The 22420-nt window shown below is 43.9% G+C and overlaps 1 protein-coding gene across 1 annotated transcript in view; it reads right to left on the bottom strand.

Moving 5' to 3' along the window:
• Positions 1-22420, bottom strand: part of KNTC1 (kinetochore associated 1) — an 80739-nt gene that overhangs the window by 20292 nt on the left and 38027 nt on the right. The window contains exons 34-48 of the mRNA XM_066371040.1: positions 17098-17378; positions 16493-16665; positions 14234-14331; positions 13286-13424; positions 12991-13047; positions 12360-12523; positions 11456-11560; positions 10950-11078; positions 10250-10366; positions 8283-8392; positions 5848-6055; positions 3768-3857; positions 612-783; positions 460-518; positions 94-310 (exon numbers count right to left, since the gene is read on the bottom strand). Coding sequence (XP_066227137.1) covers positions 94-310; positions 460-518; positions 612-783; positions 3768-3857; positions 5848-6055; positions 8283-8392; positions 10250-10366; positions 10950-11078; positions 11456-11560; positions 12360-12523; positions 12991-13047; positions 13286-13424; positions 14234-14331; positions 16493-16665; positions 17098-17378 — 2119 coding nt within the window. The remainder of the gene's footprint in view (positions 1-93; positions 311-459; positions 519-611; positions 784-3767; positions 3858-5847; positions 6056-8282; positions 8393-10249; positions 10367-10949; positions 11079-11455; positions 11561-12359; positions 12524-12990; positions 13048-13285; positions 13425-14233; positions 14332-16492; positions 16666-17097; positions 17379-22420) is intronic.

The following is a 22420-nucleotide window of genomic DNA, read 5'->3' as shown; positions in this document are numbered from 1 at the left end:
AATACAAAAAAAAACAACACAAAAAAAACCCCTACAACTTCAAAAAGCAACACAGCTGACCATTAGAAGGGCAGGTATAGGAAGAGTCCATACCTTCTGGGATGTCCTGGGTGAGACTGATGGCAATGGCAACCGCCCACTCTGGGTTGACTATGGACAACAAGTAGGATTCGATAGTTTGAGAGATCTTGGTAATTTCCCTGTTGATCAGTGTGGAGGACTTAGCTTGTTGTAACTTCACTAGTTTTGGCTTCAGTTTTTTTTCAAAGACATGTTTGGCTACAGACACATACAGAGTGTCCAAAGAGAGCTTTGAAGAAGGGAAAAGAAACGTTAAGTCTGAGTGACACACTTACCTTTAAGGGTTCTATGAGAAAGGACCATATTAAAATCCTCTACACATGGGGTCTGAATTAATTATAGGAACAAGAAACATCCTAGAAAGCTTCCACATATTACCTTCATTAATTTAGATATTAACAGCAGTGTTGGGAAGGATTCTTCACTGAGTTCCGTAGCTAGAAAGGAAACATAAGACAGTATAATTGACTAAAAGACAGAAAATTTTGGCTAGTCAGTAAAATTCATTAGAAATTAAAGAACAAACATACAGAGAATTTTCCAGAAGTTCTGTGCTGTGCCAAAAAATATTAGGTGAAATGGTAGTCTAATTTGAGCAGCGGATGGCAAAGTTATTACATGCTCCAACATATATTGATATTCTAGGTCCACTGGAGGAGAAATTCTTCTGTATGACTTCAAGTGTTTTAGAAGACTCAACGCCTGTATGAAAATGAAATATATGTTCCTTTGAGATTAAATTACTCCAAAGTGTTTTAAAATCATCTTTTTTTTTTTTAATTCAGTGAGATGAGGGGAGGCAGAGACAGACTCCTGCATATACTCCAACCGTGTTCCACCCAGCAAGCCCACTATCTTGCAATGCTCTGTCCATCTAAGGCATTGCTCCATTGCTCAGGAACTGAGCTTTTCTCAGTGCCTGAGGCAGAGGCCATGGAGCCACCCTCAACATCGGAGCCAACTCACTCCAATCAAGCCATGGCTGTAGGAGACGGAGAGAGGGAAAGGCAGAAAGAGAGACACAGAGAGAGAAGCAAGGAGGAGGAGTGGAGAAGCAGATGGGCACTTCTTCTGTGTACCCTGACCAGGAATTGAGCCTCGGAATCCACATACTGGGCTGATGCTTTACCACTGAGCCAACTGGCCATCACCTTAACTAACATTTTATCATCAAGATATCCATTTCTGCCTGACCAGGCGGTGGCGCAGTGGATAGAGCGTCGGACTGGGATGCAGAGGACCCAGGTTCGAGATCCCGAGCTCACCAGCTTGAGCGAGGGCTCATCTGGTTTGAGCAAAGCTCACCAGCTTGGACCCAAGGTCGCTGGCTCAAGCAAGGGGTTACTCGGTCTGCTGAAGGCCTACGGTCAAGGCACATATGAGAAAGCAATCAATAAACAACTAAAGTGTCACAACAAAAAACTGATGATTAATGCTTCTCATCTCTCCATTCCTGTCTGTCTGTCTGTCCCTAGCTATCCTTCTCTTTCTATCTCTGTCTCTGTAAAAAAAAAAAAAAAAAAAGATGTCCATTTCTGAGACAGCACTGTTTTCATCAAGATGATCAAAACCTTTTGTCATTTTACCTTTAATGATATCTTTCTAAAAAAGTGATTTTCAACTGGTATGCCAGAATGTTTTAAAACATGCAATACCAGCCTGACCAACAGTGGCGCAGTGGATAGAGCACTGGACTGGGATGCAGAGGACCCAGGTTTGAGACCCCGAGGTCGCCAGCTGGAGCGCGGGCTCATCTGGTTTGAGCAAGGCTCACAAGCTTGGACACAAGGTCAATGGCTTGAGCAAGGGGTTACTCGGTCTGCTGCAGCCCCCCAGTCAAAGCACATAGGAGAAAGTAATCAATGAACAAATAAGGTGTCGCAAAGAAAAACTGATGATTAATGCTTCTCATCTCTCTCTGTTCCTGTCTGTCCCTATCTATCCCCTCTCTCTGACTCTCTCTCTCTGCTTCTGTAAAAAAAACAAACAAACAAAAAAAAAACACACATAAAAAAATAAATAAAAACCCTGTTTAAAATAAAACAAAACATGCAATACCTGCCTATTTAGTCAGGGGCACTGACCTCGTTTCCCTTACATTGTCAAATAAAAAAAAAGACAACAGCCAGTACAACAGCCATCCAGTGTGAATGAATCAAACCTATACCAATTTGGTTTTTGTTAGTTTTTTTGCTCATCTGCAGATTTTAGTAATTAGTACATGTGTGCCATGAGATGAAAGAGGTTGAAAATCACTGTTCCAAACCATAATTTATATGTTCATTAAATAAATCATACCAGGTAAAGCCAAGGGGCACCTGCTGTTGGCGAGATGTTTCGTAAATGAGAATTTGGCAGAATTATGCTCTCTTCAAACAGTTTGAGAGCGATCTCCAAAATACTTGTCTTCATTTTATTTTCTTCATTCTTTAAATTAAATTTATCGGGGTGATGCTGGTTAATAAGGTTGCACAGGTTCCAAGTGTACAATTCTATGATATGTGATCTGTGCACTGTATTGTGTGCCCACCATCCAGACTCAAATCCTCACCTGTCACCATATATTTGGCCCCCTTTACTCTAGATTTTAAATAGAGAGGCAGTAGATCTAAAATTAATGCCCTATATCCCTTACTTCACTTCAGTGTTTTACATTTTTTCAGGCTTGTATAAGTAACCTTTGAAATCAACTCATTTTAGTTTTTAAAAACCGATGAAAAATGAACATATAAAAGCTACTATGAACAAACTTCAGAAGAAAAACTAAAAAGCTACTGAGAATACTAAGATAGAATTGAGTGAGTCCTGGAAAGCTGACTCAAATGAGGACACAATGTTTTTCTTTCCCCCAAATGAGAAATAATTTCGCCTTAGTTTTTCCAAATCAGTCTGTTAATGACTTTGTATTCTAGATTTGAATCGCCTCAATAAAGCAAAAATTGGGTTAGATAAATGATAAAATATGAAGAGCATAAAAATATTCTTTACTTTTACGTCCCTTCTAAAGAAAAGGAACTAGGGCTCTGGCTAGATAGCTCAGTTGGTTAGAGCATCATCCCTAAGCACAGAGGTGGCTGGTTCGATCCCCTGTCAGGGCACATATGGGAACAGATTGATGTTCCTGTCTCTCTCTCTCCGTCTGTCAAATCAATCAATAATAATAAAAAAGCTTATTTTAAAAAAGAAAAGGAACAAGGGTAAAATGTGCAGTTTAAAGGGAACAAAAGGACAGTCCAGAAAGACACTGGAGAAGTAGCTTTTAAAAGATCCAAATAAGGCCTGACCAGGCAGTGGCGCAGTGGATAGAGCGTCGGACTGGGATGCAGAGGACCCAGGTTCAAGACCCCGAGGTCGCCAACTTGAGTGCAGACTCATCTGGTTTGAGCAAAAGCCCACCAGCTTGAACCCAAGGTCGCTGGCTCCAGCAAGGGGTTAACTCAGTCTGCTAAAGGCCCACAGTCAAGGCACAGATGAGAAAGCAATCAATGACCAACTAAGGTGTTGCAACGCGCAATGAAAAACTAATGATTGATGCTTCTCATCTCTCTCCGTTCCTGTCTGTCCCTTTCTATCCCTATCTCTAACTCACTCTCTGTCTCTGTAAAAAATAATAAATAAATAAAATTAAAAAAAAAAAAGATCCAAATAAACACAGGAAAGATTATTTAGAAATGTATTTGTTATACCTGATTTATATTGATGTTGGTTATTTTTTCGTCGGCTCTTTCAATAACTTTCAGGACAATTTCAATCATTTCATAGTCATATGGATCCAACTGTATAAAAACAAAAATGTATCAAATCTTGAGATGATGTTGCCAGGCTGGTAGATGGCCTTATCCAGTTACTCCCATCAGTACAGACCTGTCAGTTCAAAGATTACATAGATAGAAACCTCGCTGTACTACCATGTGAAATTAGATTATTCTTCAAAGGAAAAAAAGAACATTTCCTCATTTCTAAAATTAGTTCTTTTAGGATAAACATACATGCTTTAAAAAATGTCTCAAAAGTCATCTTTTTAAAAGCTGGAAAAGACAATATTGCTTTAATAAAAACAGGTGTTCTTCCAGTACTAACACCCTAAAAAAGATAGACATAGTAAAATTTCATGATTTTGTAAGATTTTAAAGTTAAAATTCTATTTCTTCCTTTTATGATGTTCAAGTTAGAAATAGGAAGAATTGACTTTTTCTTGGAAATGACATAAAAGTGTGCCCCTCCAAGCAAATTTCTGAAAGGGTTCCATTCTAGCTCCAACCACATACTAAGATGAAGAGGTAGCTGGGCGGCATCTGCGTGTGTTTATAAAAAGAAAGGAAGCACGCTCTTCGTTCTTTGTTTCTGCTCACACATCATTCGTTTTTTTATTTTATTTTTAAAATGCCAACCAAAGTCACAGGAATTAACAACACTAAACCAAGGGAGAAGATGATCTCTATGGTACCAAGAAATTTTGAGCATGGTATTATATTTAACTTTTGACTGAACAACAGGCAAAATATAAAACTGAAGTATTTCTTGGAGTTTTATCCTTTTATTTTCCCTTGCATTTAACTTCATTACTTGACTAAACTATTCCTTGACCTAAAAGTTCCAAATCTCAGATCTCCTAACTAAAAAAAAAAAACCCAAAAAAAACAAAAACAAAAAACCCCCCCAAAATCAAACCCCAAAACACAAGAGGGCAAACATGTTGCATGAAGATATTGTAACAATATATAGTAACAATGCAAACAGTTACCCATAAAGGCCTAGTAAAATACAGTAGTTTTCATCCATATTGTAGAATAAATGTGTTTGTCAAAAATGGGAGAGATGGATATTTACTGACACAAAATAATAATATATTAAGTGAAGAAATAGAGTAACAGGCCCTGGACAGTTAACTCAGTGGGTTAAAGCATCATCTTAAGAAACAACAAGGTTGTGGGTTCGATCCCTGGTCAGGGCACATATGGAAGCAACCAATGAATGCACAACTAAGTGGAATAATAAATGAATGCTTCTCTCTCTTTCTCAAATTAATCAATAAATAAAATGTTAAACAAAAAGAGTCACAGGAGTAGTATAAGAGAGTCTTCAAACTATTAAAATTTTATTTATTTATTTATTTATTTTTTTACAGAGACAGAGAGTGAGTCAGAGAGAGGGATAGACAGGGACAAACAGGAACGGAGAGAGATGAGAAGCATCAATCATTAGTTTTTCATTGCGCATTGCAACACCTTAGTTGTTCATTGATTGCTCTCTCACATGTGCCTTGACCGCGGGCCTTCAGCAGACCGAGTAACCCCTTGCTGGAGCCAGCGACCCTGGGTTCAAGCTGGTGGGTTTTTTCCTCAAACCAGATGAGCCCGCACTCAAGCTGGCGACCTCGGGGTCCCGAACCCGGGTCCACTGCATCGCAGTCCAATGCTCTATCCACTGCGCCACCACCTGGTCAGGCGAAAATTTTTATCTACAGGAGTAGGGTTAAAAATTTTCACTTTCTGAATCAAACTTTTCTCTCTAGTTTGATTTTTTTTTCAAAAAATGTGTGTTACTATTAAAAATCTGGAAAAAAAAACTTTCTATTTTTAAAAAAATGTTGTATTAAGCAATATTAAAAGTACAGAAAACTAAAATCATTTTAAAATGACAAGTTTGTAAAAAAAACCCAAAAATGTAAGACTTACATTTCCAATTTGTTCCTATCTATCCAATGAATTAAGTGTAAGAGAGGCACTTAAAATGACCTGACAAGTCCACTTTGTCCTTCTCTACCTTCAGCAAGATTCCGCTGAGACTGATAACCAGGTCCTTTGTGCTGGTCAGCAGAGGCACGATTTCCAGGGCCTTGGCCAGGAGCCTGGAGTGTGGTGGCGTGGCGGGGTCTGGCCTTGCATCCGCCTGGCCCGGGCCGGCGCCGGAGTTGTGCAGCAGCGTTTCAATGAACAGCTGAAGAGCCGCGTCACAGTTCAGCTGAAAGGCGCTAAGAGAAGTAGTCAGTGACACACCAGGCCCTTCACAAGCTTGTGGCTCCACACAGAATCCCTCAGCTGGGGTCCGAGCTCCTAGCGCTAAAATCGAACCCTCCTGCTGCCCAGCCTTACAGCCAGATGATGGCTTATATGGTTCACGCTTTCTTTTTCCTGCATGTAGACATGCTCCAAAATGCTGTACAAACGAGGATTCTGTTTTGGATACTTTTGTTTTTTTAAATGCACATAAGTGTACACACAGGAAAAAAGGAAACATTAATATAGGCCAAATCCTTTTAACAGGGATTTTCCCCCTTGAAGGGTAGGAGAATGTGGGACTTCAATTTTAATATATTTTATCTGAATTAGAAAAAAATATCAAAGATTTAAAAATTAACACTGAGGACTGTGTAGACCAGGGGTCCCCAAACTTTTTACACAGGGGGCCAGTTCACTGTCCCTCAGACCACTGGAGGGCCGGACTATAAAAAAAAACTATGAATAAATCCCTATGCACACTGCACATATCTTATTTTAAAGTAAAAAAAAAAAACAACGGGAACAAATATAACATTTAAAATAAAGACCAAGTAAATTTATTTTATTTTATTTTATTTTTTCATTTTTCTGAACCTGGAAACAGGGAGAGACAGTCAGACAGACTCCCGCATGCGCCCGACCGACCGGGATCCACCCGGCACGCCCACCAGGGGCGACGCTCTGTCCACCAGGGGGCGATGTTCTGCCCATCCTGGGCGTCGCCATGTTGCGACCAGAGCCACTCTAGCGCCTGGGGCAGAGGCCACAGAGCCATCCCCAGCGCCCGGGCCATCTTTGCTCCAATGGAGCCTTGGCTGCGGGAGGGGAAGAGAGAGACAGAGAGGAAGGAGAGGGGGAGGGGTGGAGAAGCAGATGGGCGCTTCTCCTGTGTGCCCTGGCCGGGAATCGAACCCGGGTCCTCCGCACGCTAGGCCGACGCTCTACCGCTGAGCCAACCGGCCAGGGCCTACAAGTAAATTTAAATCAACAAACTGACCAGTGTTTCAATGGGAACTATGGTCCTCTCACTGACCACCAATGAAAGAGGTGCCCCTTCCGGAAGTACGGTGGGGGCCAGATAAATGGCCTCAGGGGGCCGCATGTGGCCCGCGGGCCGTAGTTTGGGGACCCCTGGTGTAGACAAAGACACCAATTGGAATGCTTTTTAAAGCCTTATTAGTAAGACAGTTTAATCTTTCTACAGAAGAACTGAAATGTCAATAAAAGCTTTAAGTATGACCATTTTAAAATCATTCCCTGAAATTCTAAAGGTTATCTAAACTTCTTTATTGATTTTGTGGATTCTTGTATGTGCCCTGACATGGATTGAACCTGCAACCTTGGTGTAGGGCAGTGGTCGGCAAACTCATTAGTCAATAGAACCAAATATCAACAATACAATGATTGAAATTTCTTTTGAGAGCCAAATTTTTTAAACTTAAACTATATAGGTAGGTACATTCCTTATTGAGGTAGCACCTGCATGTGGTATTTTGTGGAAGAGCCATACTCAAGGGGCCGAAGAGCCGCAGTTTGCCGACCAGGGGAGGGGTACAACATTCCAACCCAGCTGAGCTATCTGGCCAGGGTCTCACTGATTTTCAATTTAACATTACCTTTCCCCTAAATTGATCTGATTTAGAATTGCTCAGAAGAACATCCCAAACTTCTCTGAGCATGGAAATCATATGAAGCACCTATTAAAGGGTCAGGCCTGCTGGGAGAACCACTGGGGAAGGGCCCAGGAACCTGTATTTTTGATCAAATGCCCTAAGTAGATGCTTATCAAGAAGGAAGTTTGGGAAGTACTTCACCGTGAATTAAAAACGTAAGATCTTAAGAGAATTTAGCCCTAGCCAGACAGCTCGATTGGTTGGAGCGTCATCCAAAAGCATTAAGGTTGCTGGTTCGATCCCCAGTCAGGGCACATACAGGAACAGATCTATGTTCCTGTCTATCTCTCTCTCAATCTTTCTTTCTCTTTCCTCTCCTGTTAAAAATCAGTCAATAAAAAAATTTTAAGAGAACTGATTCTAATTCCGGATTTATTCAGTTTGGGGATAAGTAAAAAACAAACAAACACAAAAAACAGGCCTGTGGCCCACATGTAAGGATCATCCTTACCACTGTGCTCTTGCCATAAGGATTACCACCATGTTAAGCTAACAGCAAAAAAACTACAGAAGTTTAAAGAATTACCTGCAATATTCCAGAATAAGGCTGGTGTCCATATCTATATTCTCCACAAGAGCTTTAATGAGGTCTTTCTTGGCGAGAAAATGCTGCCTGAAAACTGGCTGAAAAGAAATCTAGAAATAAAAAGAGCAAAACAGAAAACTGCACTAAACTGAAATGTATTAGAACACAGGCACCAAGGTTCCATGGGAGCAAAGTTGGCCCAGGCGCTGAGGACGGCTCCATGGTCTCTGCCTCAGGCGCTAGAATGGCTCTGGTTCCCCTAAGGTGCTAGAATGGCTCTGGTTGCAAGGGAGCAACAGCCCAGATGGGCAGAGCACCGCCCAGTGGTGGGCATGCTGGGTGGATCCCAGTCGGGTGCATGCAGAAGTCTGTCTAACACCCTGCTTCTCACTTCAGAAAAATACAAAAAAAACCACAGGCACTATTGTGATGGGCCTTTTTACTCTTTTTTTTTTCTTTCCTTTTCTGAAGTTGGAAACGGGGAGGCAGTCAGACAGACTCCCGCATGCGCCCGACCAGGATCCACCGGCACGCCCATCAGGAGGCAATGCTCTGCCCATCTTGGGGCATCGCTCTGCCGCCATCAGAGCCATTCTAGCACCTGAGGCAGAGGCCACAGAACCTTCCTCAGCGCCTGGGCCATCTTTGCTCCAGTGGAGCCTTGGCTGCGGGAGGGGAAGAGAGAGACAGAGAGGAAGGAGAGGGGGAGGGGTGGAGAAGCAGATGGGTGCTTCTCCTGTGTGCCCTGGTCGGAAATCGAACCCGGGACTCCTGCACGCCAGGCCAACGCTCTACCACTGAGCCAACCAGCTAGGGCCTACTCTCATTTTTTATAGAAAGACATTTTTCTGCAGCTCCTCCAACCTTTTTTTTTTTTTTTTTTTTTACCATACTACCCAACTTGACCATCACTGTGAGATCTCAGGTCCTGTATATTTGTCAGTGGGTCAAAAATCTCTCTCAGCCACACTAAGCCTTCATCTTCATCAGTAAGGAGGGTTGCTAGCGACAACCAGTCCCATTACTGCACAGGAATTAGGCTCCAAAACACACACCATTTCTGTCGAGGTTACACTCCCGATAGGTCAACTATTTGCAAATTAAATAAGCGGTTTTACATTTATAGTAAAGAAAACAGGATTCTGTTTTGGTTTTTGTAAAGTGAAAAATAAGGTCGGTCCCCTTACTTTTCCCTAGTAGGAGTTCTTTAAAGCTTGGCATGCCTGTCCATACATTTCAATATTATCTCTAATCAAATAATAGCAGCACAAAAGTATGAGGCTAAATGCTAGGCCTGAAATAGTATAAATGTCAATTAATGCTAGATGTATTCCCATAAATGAGAAAGCTAAACAGATGAAAATATCAAACCTCTTTTAATTTCCTTAAAAATAAAGAGGAAAGGAGGCTCTGGCCGGTTGGCTCAGCGGTAGAGGGTCGGCCTGGCATGTAGGAGTCCTGGGTTCGATTCCCGGCCAGGGCACATAGGACAAGCGCCCATCTGCTTTTCCACCCTTCCCCCTCTCCTTCCTCTCTTTCTCTTCCCCTCCCTCAGCCAAGGCTCCACTGGAGCAAAGATGGCCCGGGCGCTGAGGATGGCTCTGTGGCCTCTGCCTCAGGCACTAGAATGGCTCTGGATGCAACAGAGCGACTCCCCAGAGAGGCAGAGCATCGCCCCCTGGTGGGTGTGCTGGGTGGATCCCAGTTGGGCGCATGCGGGAGTCTGTCTGACTGCCTTCCTGTTTCCAGTTTCGGAAAAGTGAAAAAAAAATAAATAAAAAAAATAAAGAGGAAAGGAAATGAAAGAAAAGGTTCTTTATTTCTTTGAAAGCACCTAAAACTTCTGAGTCAGCATAGATTAACGTCCTTGCCCCAAAAGTAAAGGACAACGAGATCTTTATTTTCAATTTTCTGACTTGGTGGCCATCAGAACAGAGCAGACTCCCGGCCCCAGGAAGAATACTCACAGCGAGTCTGCTGAGGCGAATGCCCCACTGGGCATCAGTGCTCAGTTCACGGAACTTCAGCTCCATTTCTGTCTCCTCGTGGAGACCGGCCAGCTGAGAGCCCACGAGAGATATTGCCTATACAGTGAGAACAGAATGAAAATTCAGTCCCCCATAGAATACGTCCTAACACCCTTTAGGGGAAAACCAACAATAAAATCAATGACTTTTCTTTGTGTTAATAATGTGAGATGTTATATACGGCTTTGTACAATCATTACTTGTACCATGTGTAGGTCACTCAGCTTTTGGTATGATGCCAGATACTAGCCTGGCCTTCCTTCATAAAGAGAAGGCCAAAGTTGAGTCATCCTGCAAGCCCATCCACCCAAAGGCAAATGTTAAAACACACATATTCAAGAGAAGTTAAGCACTTATTAAAAACTTGTCCTACAAAAAGAAAGGAGCTCATAGGTCTAAGAAGTAGGCATCTATGGCTGCATACAGATTTTAAGAAAGAGAACATATTTTCGGTTGAGCAATGCTTATGACCTGCATACATTCATCCGCGTGTCATTACTCACAAAGAAGCTGGTAGACACCAAGTGTGTTACGTGACATTCCTTCTGCTAAATATTACGATTTGACAGCAAAGCCAACTTCATGTCTACCCCTAGACCTTTCACACTTTAAGTACCGCCAGTGCGCTGCCGGGTCATACCAAAATTTTGTCGTAATTCTGCCAGGCTTTGTCTATGAGCGTCCAGAGATTTTCAAACACTTCTTTTTGGGGTAAGAGAGTGCAGTAACCCAAGGCCAAGTCAAGGTCCACCACGCGACAGTTAAACACCTATGGGAAGAAAAGTGTTAAGAGAAGCAAACTCTTTACAATCAAAACAGAATACAGCTCTAAAGTCCTGTCACTAAATTTAATTTGAGACCCCATGAAAGAACAAGTGGTTTCACAAAAAGTTATTGCGACACAGTTCAAACTCGTGTGCTTTGTTTTGACATCCTTTATTGATAGGGAAGGAAAGCAACTATTATAACAAGATTGCTCTATATGGTACGGCACCAGCACCATCCGTTCTGCATGACTTTCATGACTTTTCCTCAGATCCTTTCCTCCTCCTCACTCCTACCCTCGTGAAACAGTAGAAGCACCCAGAAAGTGAGAGTCGAAAAAACAAACAAACCCCAGCTTACCAAGAACAGATAGATACTCACTTTGTGCAACAGCGTCGTGGCGTTTCCCCGGACAAACGCCACGGCCTTCTCTTTCAATGCTGTCAGAACCTGCTTCGATCTAACTAACGTGGCCTCACCAAACAACTTTTAGAAAAGAACAAAAGATCCGTTAGTTCCACTTCGATGCATTGTTGTGAAAACTCTGTTCAGTATTAAGGAACTTTGAAAATTCATCATTAGGTGCAAAAGATCCTGACATTTAATCTAGCATGGCAGAACCCTGGGGCAGGGGGGAGATGTAACTAGGAAAAGGCCAAAGAAACCTTTCCAAATATCTTGATTTTAAGTCAGTCTACATCATGGATCTAGATATTGATTGTGGCATTGGAGATAAGGTGAATACACTGGTCCATAATATACTTCAAATGTGTGCATTCTAATTGTGAAAGCTAGACTTTAATAGTTAATTTTTTAAAATTGTCATTTCATAAATAGCAACAGAGTAGTAGAAATGAAAACCAGCTTCTAAAGTAAGTTCTCAACAGGCAAGTTTCTCTGCTAGAATCTGTTCAATGATGCTGTCGGACAATGATTATAATAATTTGGGCCAGTTTTCACCTAATGAGATCTCTGAGCTCGGAGTAAGAAGACTTAGCATTGCAACCTAAAACCTCAGGTAACTGATGTTACCAACTTGAATTTGAGTTTCCTCGTTTGCAAAACGGAGAGTCTCAGGGTTGCTGTACAGATTGAGTGTGGAATGTATACAAGGCCCTTGAACACCCCCTGAATCTTACTAGACGCTCAACAAATGTTTCTTGAATCTGACGAATTTTTAATGTCCTTGCTAAATGAGAAACGATGGACTCCAAATTCCCTTGCTTGGTGGAGCTTCTGTGTCCGGATTCACCCAAAGTGAAAGTGTTTGCTCCCAAAACTGTACCTTTTCGCTCAGACTAGCATTCATGAAGTTTGATACAGAGTACTGAAGACAGGCACCAAAGGAACGGACCACAAATCTCAGGGCCAGCTCCCACTGGCTTGACTCCTGTAGGCTCTGCAGCAGGGCAGAGATGGAGTTTATGCTGGATAAAATAAGGCTGTCTCCTGTGAAATGATAAAAGGATTTGAATATGCAGATATTGTAAGACAACAACAGATTGCGTTATTGGAAATTGTTTTCAGGGACAGCATACTTCTTCCACGCAGAAAACAGTCTCAAAGTCAGTAGTAGGTGAGGGAGTTATCACGAGGCTTGGTTTAAGCTAAGAGAATCTCTACATCTGCTAGAGAATCACTGTAACTTGACTCCTTTGAGGTGCTTAAAATCATTAGCTGGGGAAACCATTTCTCTACTTGGAAGACCAAAACTTATGAATAGATTCAAAAAAGTTAAGACGATAAGCCTAATGACACAGTTTTCTGATTCTGGAAGAATAACAATGTAACAGGAGAAACTAAGTAACTACATGTAGAACCTGCTGTCAGCTTCATAGTCAGGGTTTCAGGGAATTCCAATACTGGTCTATTTACAAAACTGTAATACAATGGGGCACGTTTCCGATGTCAAATACCTTCACTAACAGAGCAGTATGGCAAACTTGTAGAATCCAGGGGATGTCTCTTGCTCTCTACAAAAGAGAAGAAATTAAATAACACCAAATAAAGCAACCCTCTTGTGGAGGCCATGTTCCTGTCACAGAGACATTCTTTCATATCTGGCTTCTTTTGCTAAGCACCAGCTCTGGGAGTTCATCCACATGACCACCTGCAGTTCTAGTTCCAAACCTCTACAGTTTAACTTACGTAAATAAAGCAGAAACACATACAAAATAAAATAAAATAAAAAAAGGCACGAGTGAGAGTTACCAGCTAGAGGTATGAGAGATGAAATCAGTTCATAAATAACAGGGAGCACTGTCTGGGACTCAAGAACGATCCCATCTTCGCTGAAGAAGTTGCCGTAGGACCACTCTTCATACGGATCTTTGTGGGTCCCGAAAGAAGCCTAGAGACCAATCGGACAGAAAAGATACTAGTGAGTAGACTCCAAAACACACAAAATTATCTATCTTCACCAAGCAGAAGTGGGAATCAGAGATTCCAAACGAATGCACTTGTGATGGTCAAATACAACTATATAATGTTTTTTTCTATGGACAATGGCTTACAAAAATGCCATTTTATTTGTACTTTTCCCAAGAGAGAAGTGGGGGAGTGGGGGGTGGGAGGACAAGACAGACTCCCGCATGCATTGGACTGGGGTCCGCTCGGCATAACCACTAGGGGGCGATGCTCTGCCCATCTGGGGTGTTGATCAGCTGCAACTGGAGCCATTCTAGCGCCTGAAGTGGAGGCCATGGAGCCATCCTCAGCGCCCGGGCCAATTTTGCTCCAATGGAGCCCTGGCTGTGGGAGGGGAAAAGAGAGAGAAAGGAGAGGGGGAAGGGTGGAGAAGCAGATGGGCACTTCTCCTATGTGTCCTGGCCAGGAATCAAACCCGGGACTTCCACACGCGGGGCCGACGCTCTACCACTGAGCCAACAACAATGTCATTTTAAATTAAATCATTAGCCTAAGATAAAGGATAATGTCCAGAGGCGGCTTGCTTGGGGTCCAATGTTTCGTCAGACTGTGCAAATTAAAGCTAATACATGTGACTGGAAAAAAGCAGTGGTCTCATGCCCACTGATCCAGAATAAGAAAATACAAGGGACGGGGTCAGTGTTTGTGTAAGCTGTGCAAGGGACTAGAGAGTAGTGCATAATGGCCTGGCAGGGCATCTGCTTAAGGAAAAGAAATGCAAAAGCCATTTACTTTCATTAGAATCCCGCCGTCATCCATTTGGCACTGTCTGGAAAGCTCCACCGCCATTAAAGTGTATTTGCATAGTTCTAAAGCATCTAGCAAAAAATCTGAAACAGAACGGACAAAAACCATTAAACTAGCAGTTCATGTGTTTAGATTACTGAAAATCTATTTAACAATTACCATTCAAAATTCTAAGGAAGACCACAAAATAGAGAGAGGGTTTCCACATGATCCTAAATACTAGAGGTCAACTGTGCTTTTTTTTTTTTTTTTTTTTTTTTTTAACAAGAGAGAGAGAGAGAGGGCCTGACCAGGCCGTGGCGCAGTGGATAGAGCATTGGACTGGGATGTGGAGAACCCGAGGAACTGGTTATGCCGAGCGGACCCCAGTCCAATGCATGCGGGAGTCTGTCTTGTCCTCCCACCCCCCACTCCCCCACTTCTCTCTTGGGAAAAGTACAAATAAAATGGCATTTTTGTAAGCCATTGTCCATAGAAAAAAACATTATATAGTTGTATTTGACCATCACAAGTTCGAGAACCCGAGGTCGCCAGCTGGAGCACGGGCTCATCTGGTTTAAGCAAAGCTCACCAGCTTGGACCCAAGGTCACTGGCTCGAGCAAGGGGTCATTCGGTCTGCTGAAGGCCCACGGTCAAGGCACGTATGAGAAAGCAATCAATGAACAACTAAGGTATCGCAATGGGCAATGAAAAACTAATGATTGATGCTTCTCATCTATCCGTTCCTGTCTGTCTGTCCCTCTCTGACTCTCTCTCTCTCTGTAAAAAAAAAAAGAGAGAGAGAGAGACAGACAGACAGACAGACAGGAAGGGGGAGAAATGAGAAGCATTAACTTGTAATTGCAGCACGTTCATTGTTTTCTCATGTGTGTCTTAACTGGGGGATTCTAGCCAAGCTATGACCCCTTGCTCAAGCCAGCAACCTTGGGGTCATGTCTATGATCCCATGCTCTAGCCAGAGACCCCATGGTAAAGCCAGATGAGCTCGCACTCAAGCTGGCGACCTCAGGGCTTTGAACCTGTGTCCTCAGCATCCCAGGCTGATGCTCTGTTCAACTTGGTCAGGAAGGTCAACTGTTTTCTTTAAGACCAGGTACAGGGAAGGAAGGAATTTCACAATCACACAAAAGTGAATACCATCAACGGTTAGAAATGAGATAGTTAGCCTGACCAGGCAGTGGCACAGTGGATAGAGCGACGGATTGGGATGCGGAAGACCCAGGTTCGAGACCCCAAGGTCGCCAGCTTGAGCACGGGCTCTTCTGGTTTGAGCAAAGCTCACCAGCTTGAGCCCAAGGTCACTGGCTCGAGCAAAGAGTCACTCAGTCTGCTGTAGACCCCCGGTCAAAGCACATATGAGAAAGCAATCAATGAACAACTAAAGTGTCGCAATGGAAAACTGATGATGGATGCTTCTCATCTCTCTCCGTTCCTGTCTGTCCCTCCCTATCTGACTCTCTTTCTGTCTCTGTAAAAAAAAAAAAAAAAAAAAAAAAAAAAAGAAATGAGATAGTTAATATTTAGAAAAAAAATTCTTTTTAAGAGAGAGATAGGGAAAGGTGAGCAGCATCAACTTGTAGCTGCATCACTTTAGTTGTTCACTGATTTTCTTTTTCTTTTTCTTTTTTTACAGAGACAGAGAGAGTCAGAGAGAGGGACAGACAGGGACAGACAGACAGGAATGGAGAGAAACGAGAAGCATCAATCATCAGTTTTTCATTGTGGCACCTTATTGTTCATTGACTGATCTTTCACATGTGCCCTGACTGTGGGGCCACAGCAGACCGAGTAACCCCTTGCTTGAGCCAGCGACCTTGGGCTCAAGCTGGTGAACTTTGCTCAAACCAGATGAGCCCGCGCTCAGGCTGGCGATCTCGGGGTCTCGAACCTGGGTCCTCTGTGTCCCAGTCCAACGCTCCATCCACTGCGCCACCGCCCAGTCAGGCTGATTGTTTTCTCATATGTGCCTTGACCGATGAGCTTTAGCCAAGCTGTGACCCCTTGCTCAAAGGTCCCACCCAGGTTGATGTGCTATTCACGGCACCATTACCAGTCAGGCAATAATTGGAAATACTTTAAAACAACAATCCCCATAGAGAATTGATTATAACTGTCCCTTTGTAAAACAGAGATATGACCTCTTCTCTTGTTACTGTTATATCCAATTGTAAAGGGACAGCATTTGGGAGACAAACAGACATGACCAGTGCATCTCAAGTGACATGTATTACAAATCTTGTCACCTGGGCTGCAGATGGTGGCAGCCTGGCATGCGAGGCCATGTATTTCGGAAGGAAGATTGAGTCCCACCGGTGATGTCATCGGAACATCATTAGCCAACATATGACAAAGTTTCTGGCAGGCCAGCAGCAGCAGCTTCCCAGTGTCAGCGTCCCGGTGATACTCAAACAGGTCTCTGGGGAAAGGAGGTGTCACAGGTTAGAACGCTCACATCGAAAGCAGATACATTTGCCTTTTGTGGATTAATATAGAACTATCGTCAACTTTTAAAATGACTTCATAATACATATTTTGCCTCATTTTCCAATTTATTTGGGATAGTGCTAACTGTCAGAGTGCCAGGTGACCTGAGCCCAAGGGCGAACGATATAGTAGAAGTAGTCAGCTGTCTTTCATGCTACCCCTTTCTAACCCAGAAGTCCTAACGAGGCTCTCCGGGCGAGAAACCCAGAATCACTTAAGTGACAATGTAGGCCTGTTACTGGCCCTGCCCTTCGCACCTTGAAAATACAGTAAGTAAAAAAAAAAAAAAAAGAAAATACAGTAAGTGTTTAAGTGTTCCTTCCGGAGGCACTATGGGGGCAGGGGTCACAGAACCTGAATTCACCTGCACTTCTTCAGCGCCCTGCCCACATTCCCGTCGCTTAAGGCCCGCAGGGTAAGCTCCGCCTCCAGCTCCTGTGTGGACACGTGCAGGGCCCGTGCCTGCCTATGTAGCCTGGACTCGGCACTCAGGGCCTTCATCCCAGCAGCTGCTGGCCCTGCGGCTCTCAGGGGTCTGTGTTCCGCCTGCGCCGATTCCTGAGCTTTGATGTACTGTTCACGCAGCTCTGCTACCAGGGAACGGTTGCTGTAATCTTCGAATGAGAGGAAGACCTCAAAGTTCTCCTGTCATGAGAAAAGCAGGACAAAGTCCTGGCTCTGTTTAGTTCATCCATCCTGAAAATCCCCGGGGGGATGTCCCTCTCTTTCTTCCCTTTCTGGTAAAGGCTACTCCTGTGCAAATTAAAGATTTAAAAATTTACATATGGCCCTGGCCGGTTGGCTCAGTGGTAGAGCATTGGCCTGGCGTGCAGGAGTCCTGGGTTCGATTCCCGGCCAAGGCATACAGGAGAAGCACCCATCTGCTTCTCCACCCCACCCCCTCTCCTTCCTCTCTGTCTCTCTCTTCCCCTCTTGCAGCCGAGGCTCCACTGGAGCAAAGATGGCCCGAGTGCTGAGGATGGCTCTGTGGCCTCTGCCTCAGACGCTAGGATGGCTCTGGATGCAACAAAGTGACGCCCCAGAGGGGCAGAGCATCGCCCCCTGGTGGGCATGCTGGGTGGATCTCAGTCGGGTGCATGCGGGAGTCTGTCTGACTGCCTCCCTGTTTCCAGCTTCGGAAAAATGAAAAAAAAAAAGAAAGGAAAAAAAATTTACATAAATGTCCATGCATTATGATGTACACCTGAAATTAATACAACATTGAATGTCAACTGTAATTCAAAAAATTTTTCTTTGTGACAGAGACAAAAGAGAGGGACAGATAGGAACAGTCAGGAAGGGAGAGAGATGAAAAGCAAAAGCATTAATTCTTCTTTGCATCACCTTAGTTGTTCATTGATTGCTTTTTCTTATATGCCTTTACAAGGGGGCTACAGCAGAGAGAGTGACTTCTTGCTCAAGCCAGAGCTTGGGCTCAAGCCGGCGACCTTGCGGTTTTAAACCTGGGTCCTCTATGTCCCAGTCTGACGCTCTATCCACTGCACCACTGCCTGGTCAGGTTGTAATTCAAAATTTAAAAAATTAAAAGAGCCTGACCAGGCGGTGGCGCAGTGGATAGAGCGTTGGACTGGGATACAGAGGACCCAGGTTCAAGACCCCGAGGTCGCCAGCTTGAGTGCGGGCTCATCTGGTTTGAACAAAGCTCACCAGCTTGGACTTCAGGATGCTGGCTCGAGCAAGGGGTCATTTGGTCTGCTGTAGCCCCACAGTCAAGGCACATATGAGAAAGCAATCAATGAATAACTAAAGTGCCACAACAAAAAACTGATGATTGATGCTTCTCATCTCTCTCTGTTCCTGTCTGTCTGTCCCTATCTGTCCCTCTCTCTGACATCTCTCTCTGTCTCTGTAAAAAAATAAATAAATAAAAATTAAAAATTTAAAGAAAAAGGACTTCACAATTCAAGTTCTGAAAGTAACAATGTTATAACAAGTTTAGAAAATAAGAAAACACAAGATGGCGGAGTAGGGGGACGTACCAACTTCCACCTCCCATAACCAAAGTGGATTACAAACTAATTTTAAGAACCATCATCTGGAAAAACCAACTTTGGACTAAACTAAGAGGACTCTTCCACCAAGGAACACTGAAGAAGCCACACTGAGACTGGTAGGAAAAGCGGAAACACAAAGAGGGCTGCCCAGCTCTCCGGAGCGAAACACAGCCGAGAGACTCGTGTGGCGGGAAGTGAGATTAGCAGAGAGAGGAGGGTTCTAAGTCCCAGGAACAAAGCCCCAGCCTGCAGCACCAAAGACTAGAAGAGGCCTACGGACAGTAGTTAGTTGGAAACAAGACAGTATACTGTTTGTGAGAAAGAGACTTATTTCTCAGTCCCAGGATTCGTCTTAAAGGGACCACACAGAAAACCTCTCTCACAACCCCTCACTGGGGGCTCCGGGGGACGGACAGAGGAGAGGACCGAAGTAGCAGGAAGAGAGTGTAATCTAGGAGACACAGGGAAAAACATTTTGAGAGACAGCCACCCTAACCTCTGGGACGAGTCACTCCCCAAATCTGAAGTAAATATTTCCCCTGGAAACAGCAATACCAGCAAAGGGAAGCAGGACACCAGCCAAACAAGCTCTCCAGCGGCACTCAGAGCAGAGTTGCTTAGAAGGAGGGAGCTTTCAGGGCTACAGTAGTGAGTCTTAGGGTCTGAGCTGCAGTGCCCCCACCCACACGGCTGAGGGCTCGCCTGAGGGCGCGGCGGTGGGACGCGGAAGTGCGGTTCTGTTGGCAAGGGCGGAAGCAAGCTGGCCACCACTGAGGCCCAGGTGTGAGCTCAGTCTTGCCCGGCTGAGGAGGAGGGGACGTGCAAAAGTGGTCAAGCACAGCTGTAGGCCGCCTGCAATCCAGCCTGCGGGGAGGGGGGTGGGCAGGAGCCCTGGAAGGGGTGGAGACCCACCTTTGAGCAAGGGCACAGAAGCACAGCCTTGCCCCACCTGCAAGAACTGAGGCTTGTGGCCTGACTTGGGAACCAGCTCCTCCCACGGGGGTGGAGCCAAAAGCCCAGAACAGGTGGAGTCCTGCTACTGAGTGTGGGCACGCAGTCCCGCCTGGCCTGCGGAGCCAGGGCTTGCAGCCGCCCCAGGAGCAGACTCCTCCTGCAAGGGCAGGGCCAAAGCCTGAAATCAGGTGGAGACCCGCAGCTGGGCAAAGGTACCCACCCCTGCCCTCGGGGCCTAGCATAGCGCCACCCGCGGGGGCGGGGCAAAGGCCAAGGCCACCAAGGCTTGTACACCTGAGCATGTGATCACAGCCACTCCCATGAAGGAGAGACGGAAACCACAGCAACAGCCCCAGTGGGCAGGCACTGACAACGCCCATACACGAACACCCTAGGCAGCAACAGCAGAGGGGGTGGTGGGCCTGCAGACAGACCACACCTAGAGAACACAGAGGCCACACCCAGTGGACTCCAGTGGCCAAAACCTTCTTTTACACAGAAAAAATGAAAAGGCAGAAAAATGCAACACAAATGAATTAAGAGAAATCCCCAGAAAAGGACCTGAATGAGTCACATATAACCAAATTATCAGATGCAGAGTTTAAAATAACGATTGTTAGGATGCTCAAAGATATTAGAACAACAATAGATGGTCATTATGAACACCTAAATAAAGAGATAGCAAATATAAAAAAGGACATTGAAACAATAAAAAAGAATCAGTCAGAAATGACAAATACAATATCAGAAATGAAGAACACAATGGAAGGAATTAAAAGCAGGATGGATAAAGTGAGAATCGAATCAGCGAGTTAGAGGACAAGATAAATGAAGGCATGGAAGCAGAGCAGAAAAAGAAAAGAGACTCAAAAAGTCTGAGGAATCTCTAAGAGAGCTCTGTGACAACATGAAGAGAAATAACATTCGCATCATAGGGGTTCCTGAAGAAGAAGAGAAAGAACAAGGAATAGAGACTTTGTTCAAACATATCATAGCTGAAAACTCCCCTCAATTAAGGCAGGAAAACGTCTCACAAATTCAAGAAGCACAGAGAACTCCATTAAGGAGAAACCCAAAGAAATCTACACCAAGACACATCATAATTAAAATACCAAAGCTAAGTGATAAAGAGAAAATATTAAAAGCTGCTAGAGAAAAAAAGACTATCACCTACAAAGGAGCCACCATAAGGATGAAGTCTGACTTCTCAACAGAAACACTTGAGGCCAGAAATGAATGGCAAGAAATATTCAAAGTAATGCAGAACAAGAGCCTAAAATCAAGACTACTTTATCCAGGAAGGCTATCGTTTAAAATTGAAGGAGAAATAAAAACCTTTCCAGACAAAAAAAACCTCAAGGAATTCACTACAACCAAACCAATCCTGCAAGAAATACTAAGGGGCCTGTTGTAAACAGATCAAAGGAGAAAAAGAATATAGCAAAAGAGGAATACAGTTTTAAAGAATAAAATGGCAATAAACAACTACATATCAATAATAACCTTAAATGTAAATGGATTAAATGATCCAATCAAAAGACATAGGGGCCCTGGCCGGTTGGCTCAGCGGTAGAGCGTCGGCCTAGCGTGCGGAGGACCCGGGTTTGATTCCCGGCCAGGGCACACAGGAGAAGCGCCCATTTGCTTCTCCACCCCTCCGCCGCACTTTCCTCTCTATCTCTCTCTTCCCCTCCCGCAGCCAAGGCTCCATTGGAGCAAAGATGGCCCGGGCGCTGGGGATGGCTCTGTGGCCTCTGCCCCAGGCGCTAGAGTGGCTCTGGTCGCAATATGGCGACGCCCCGGAGGGGCAGAGCATCGCCCCCTGGTGGGCAGAGCATCGCCCCTGGTGGGCGTGCCGGGTGGATCCCGGTCGGGCGCATGCGGGAGTCTGTCTGACTGTCTCTCCCCGTTTCCAGCTTCAGAAAAATGAAAAAAAAAAAAAAAAAAAAAAAAAAAAAAAGACATAGGGTAGCTGTGTGGATAAGAAAACAGGACCCATACATATGCTGTCTACAAGAGACACACCTTAAAACAAAAGATGCACATAGACTGAAGATAAAAGGATGGAAAAAATTATTTCACGCAAATGGAAATGAAAAAAAAGCTGGGGTAGCAATACTTATATCAGACAAAATGGACTTTAAAACAAGATAAAGAAGGTCACTACATAATGATAAAGGGAGCAATCCAACAGGAAGATATAACTGTTATAATTATGCACCTAATATAGGAGCACCTAAATATATAAAGCAGACTTTGATGGATTTAAATGGCAAGATCAACAGCAATACTATAATAGTAGGGGATTTCAATACCCTACTAACATCAATAGATAGATCCTCAAGAAAAAAAATTAACAAAGAAAACAGCAGACTTAAAGGACATACTAGATCAACTCGATTTAATAGATATCTTCAGAACCTTTCACCCTAAAGCAGCAGAATATGCATTCTTTTCAAGTGCTCATGGTACATTCTCTAGGATAGACCGCATGTTAGGGTACAAAAGCGGTCTCAACAAATTTAAGAAGATTGAAATCATATCGAGCACTTTCTCTGATCACAATGGCATGAAACTAGAAATCAACCACAACAGAAAAACTGAAAAATACTCAAACACTTGGAAACTAAACAGCATGTTATTAAATAATGAATGGGTTAACAATGAGATCAAAGAAGAAATTAAAAAATTCCTGGAAACGAACGATAACGAGCATAC

Source organism: Saccopteryx leptura, chromosome 2 (genome assembly GCF_036850995.1).
Source record: "Saccopteryx leptura isolate mSacLep1 chromosome 2, mSacLep1_pri_phased_curated, whole genome shotgun sequence".
Taxonomy (NCBI): domain Eukaryota; kingdom Metazoa; phylum Chordata; class Mammalia; order Chiroptera; family Emballonuridae; genus Saccopteryx; species Saccopteryx leptura.
Note: the sequence above shows the minus strand (reverse complement) of the source record. Positions and strands in the feature narration are given on the sequence as shown.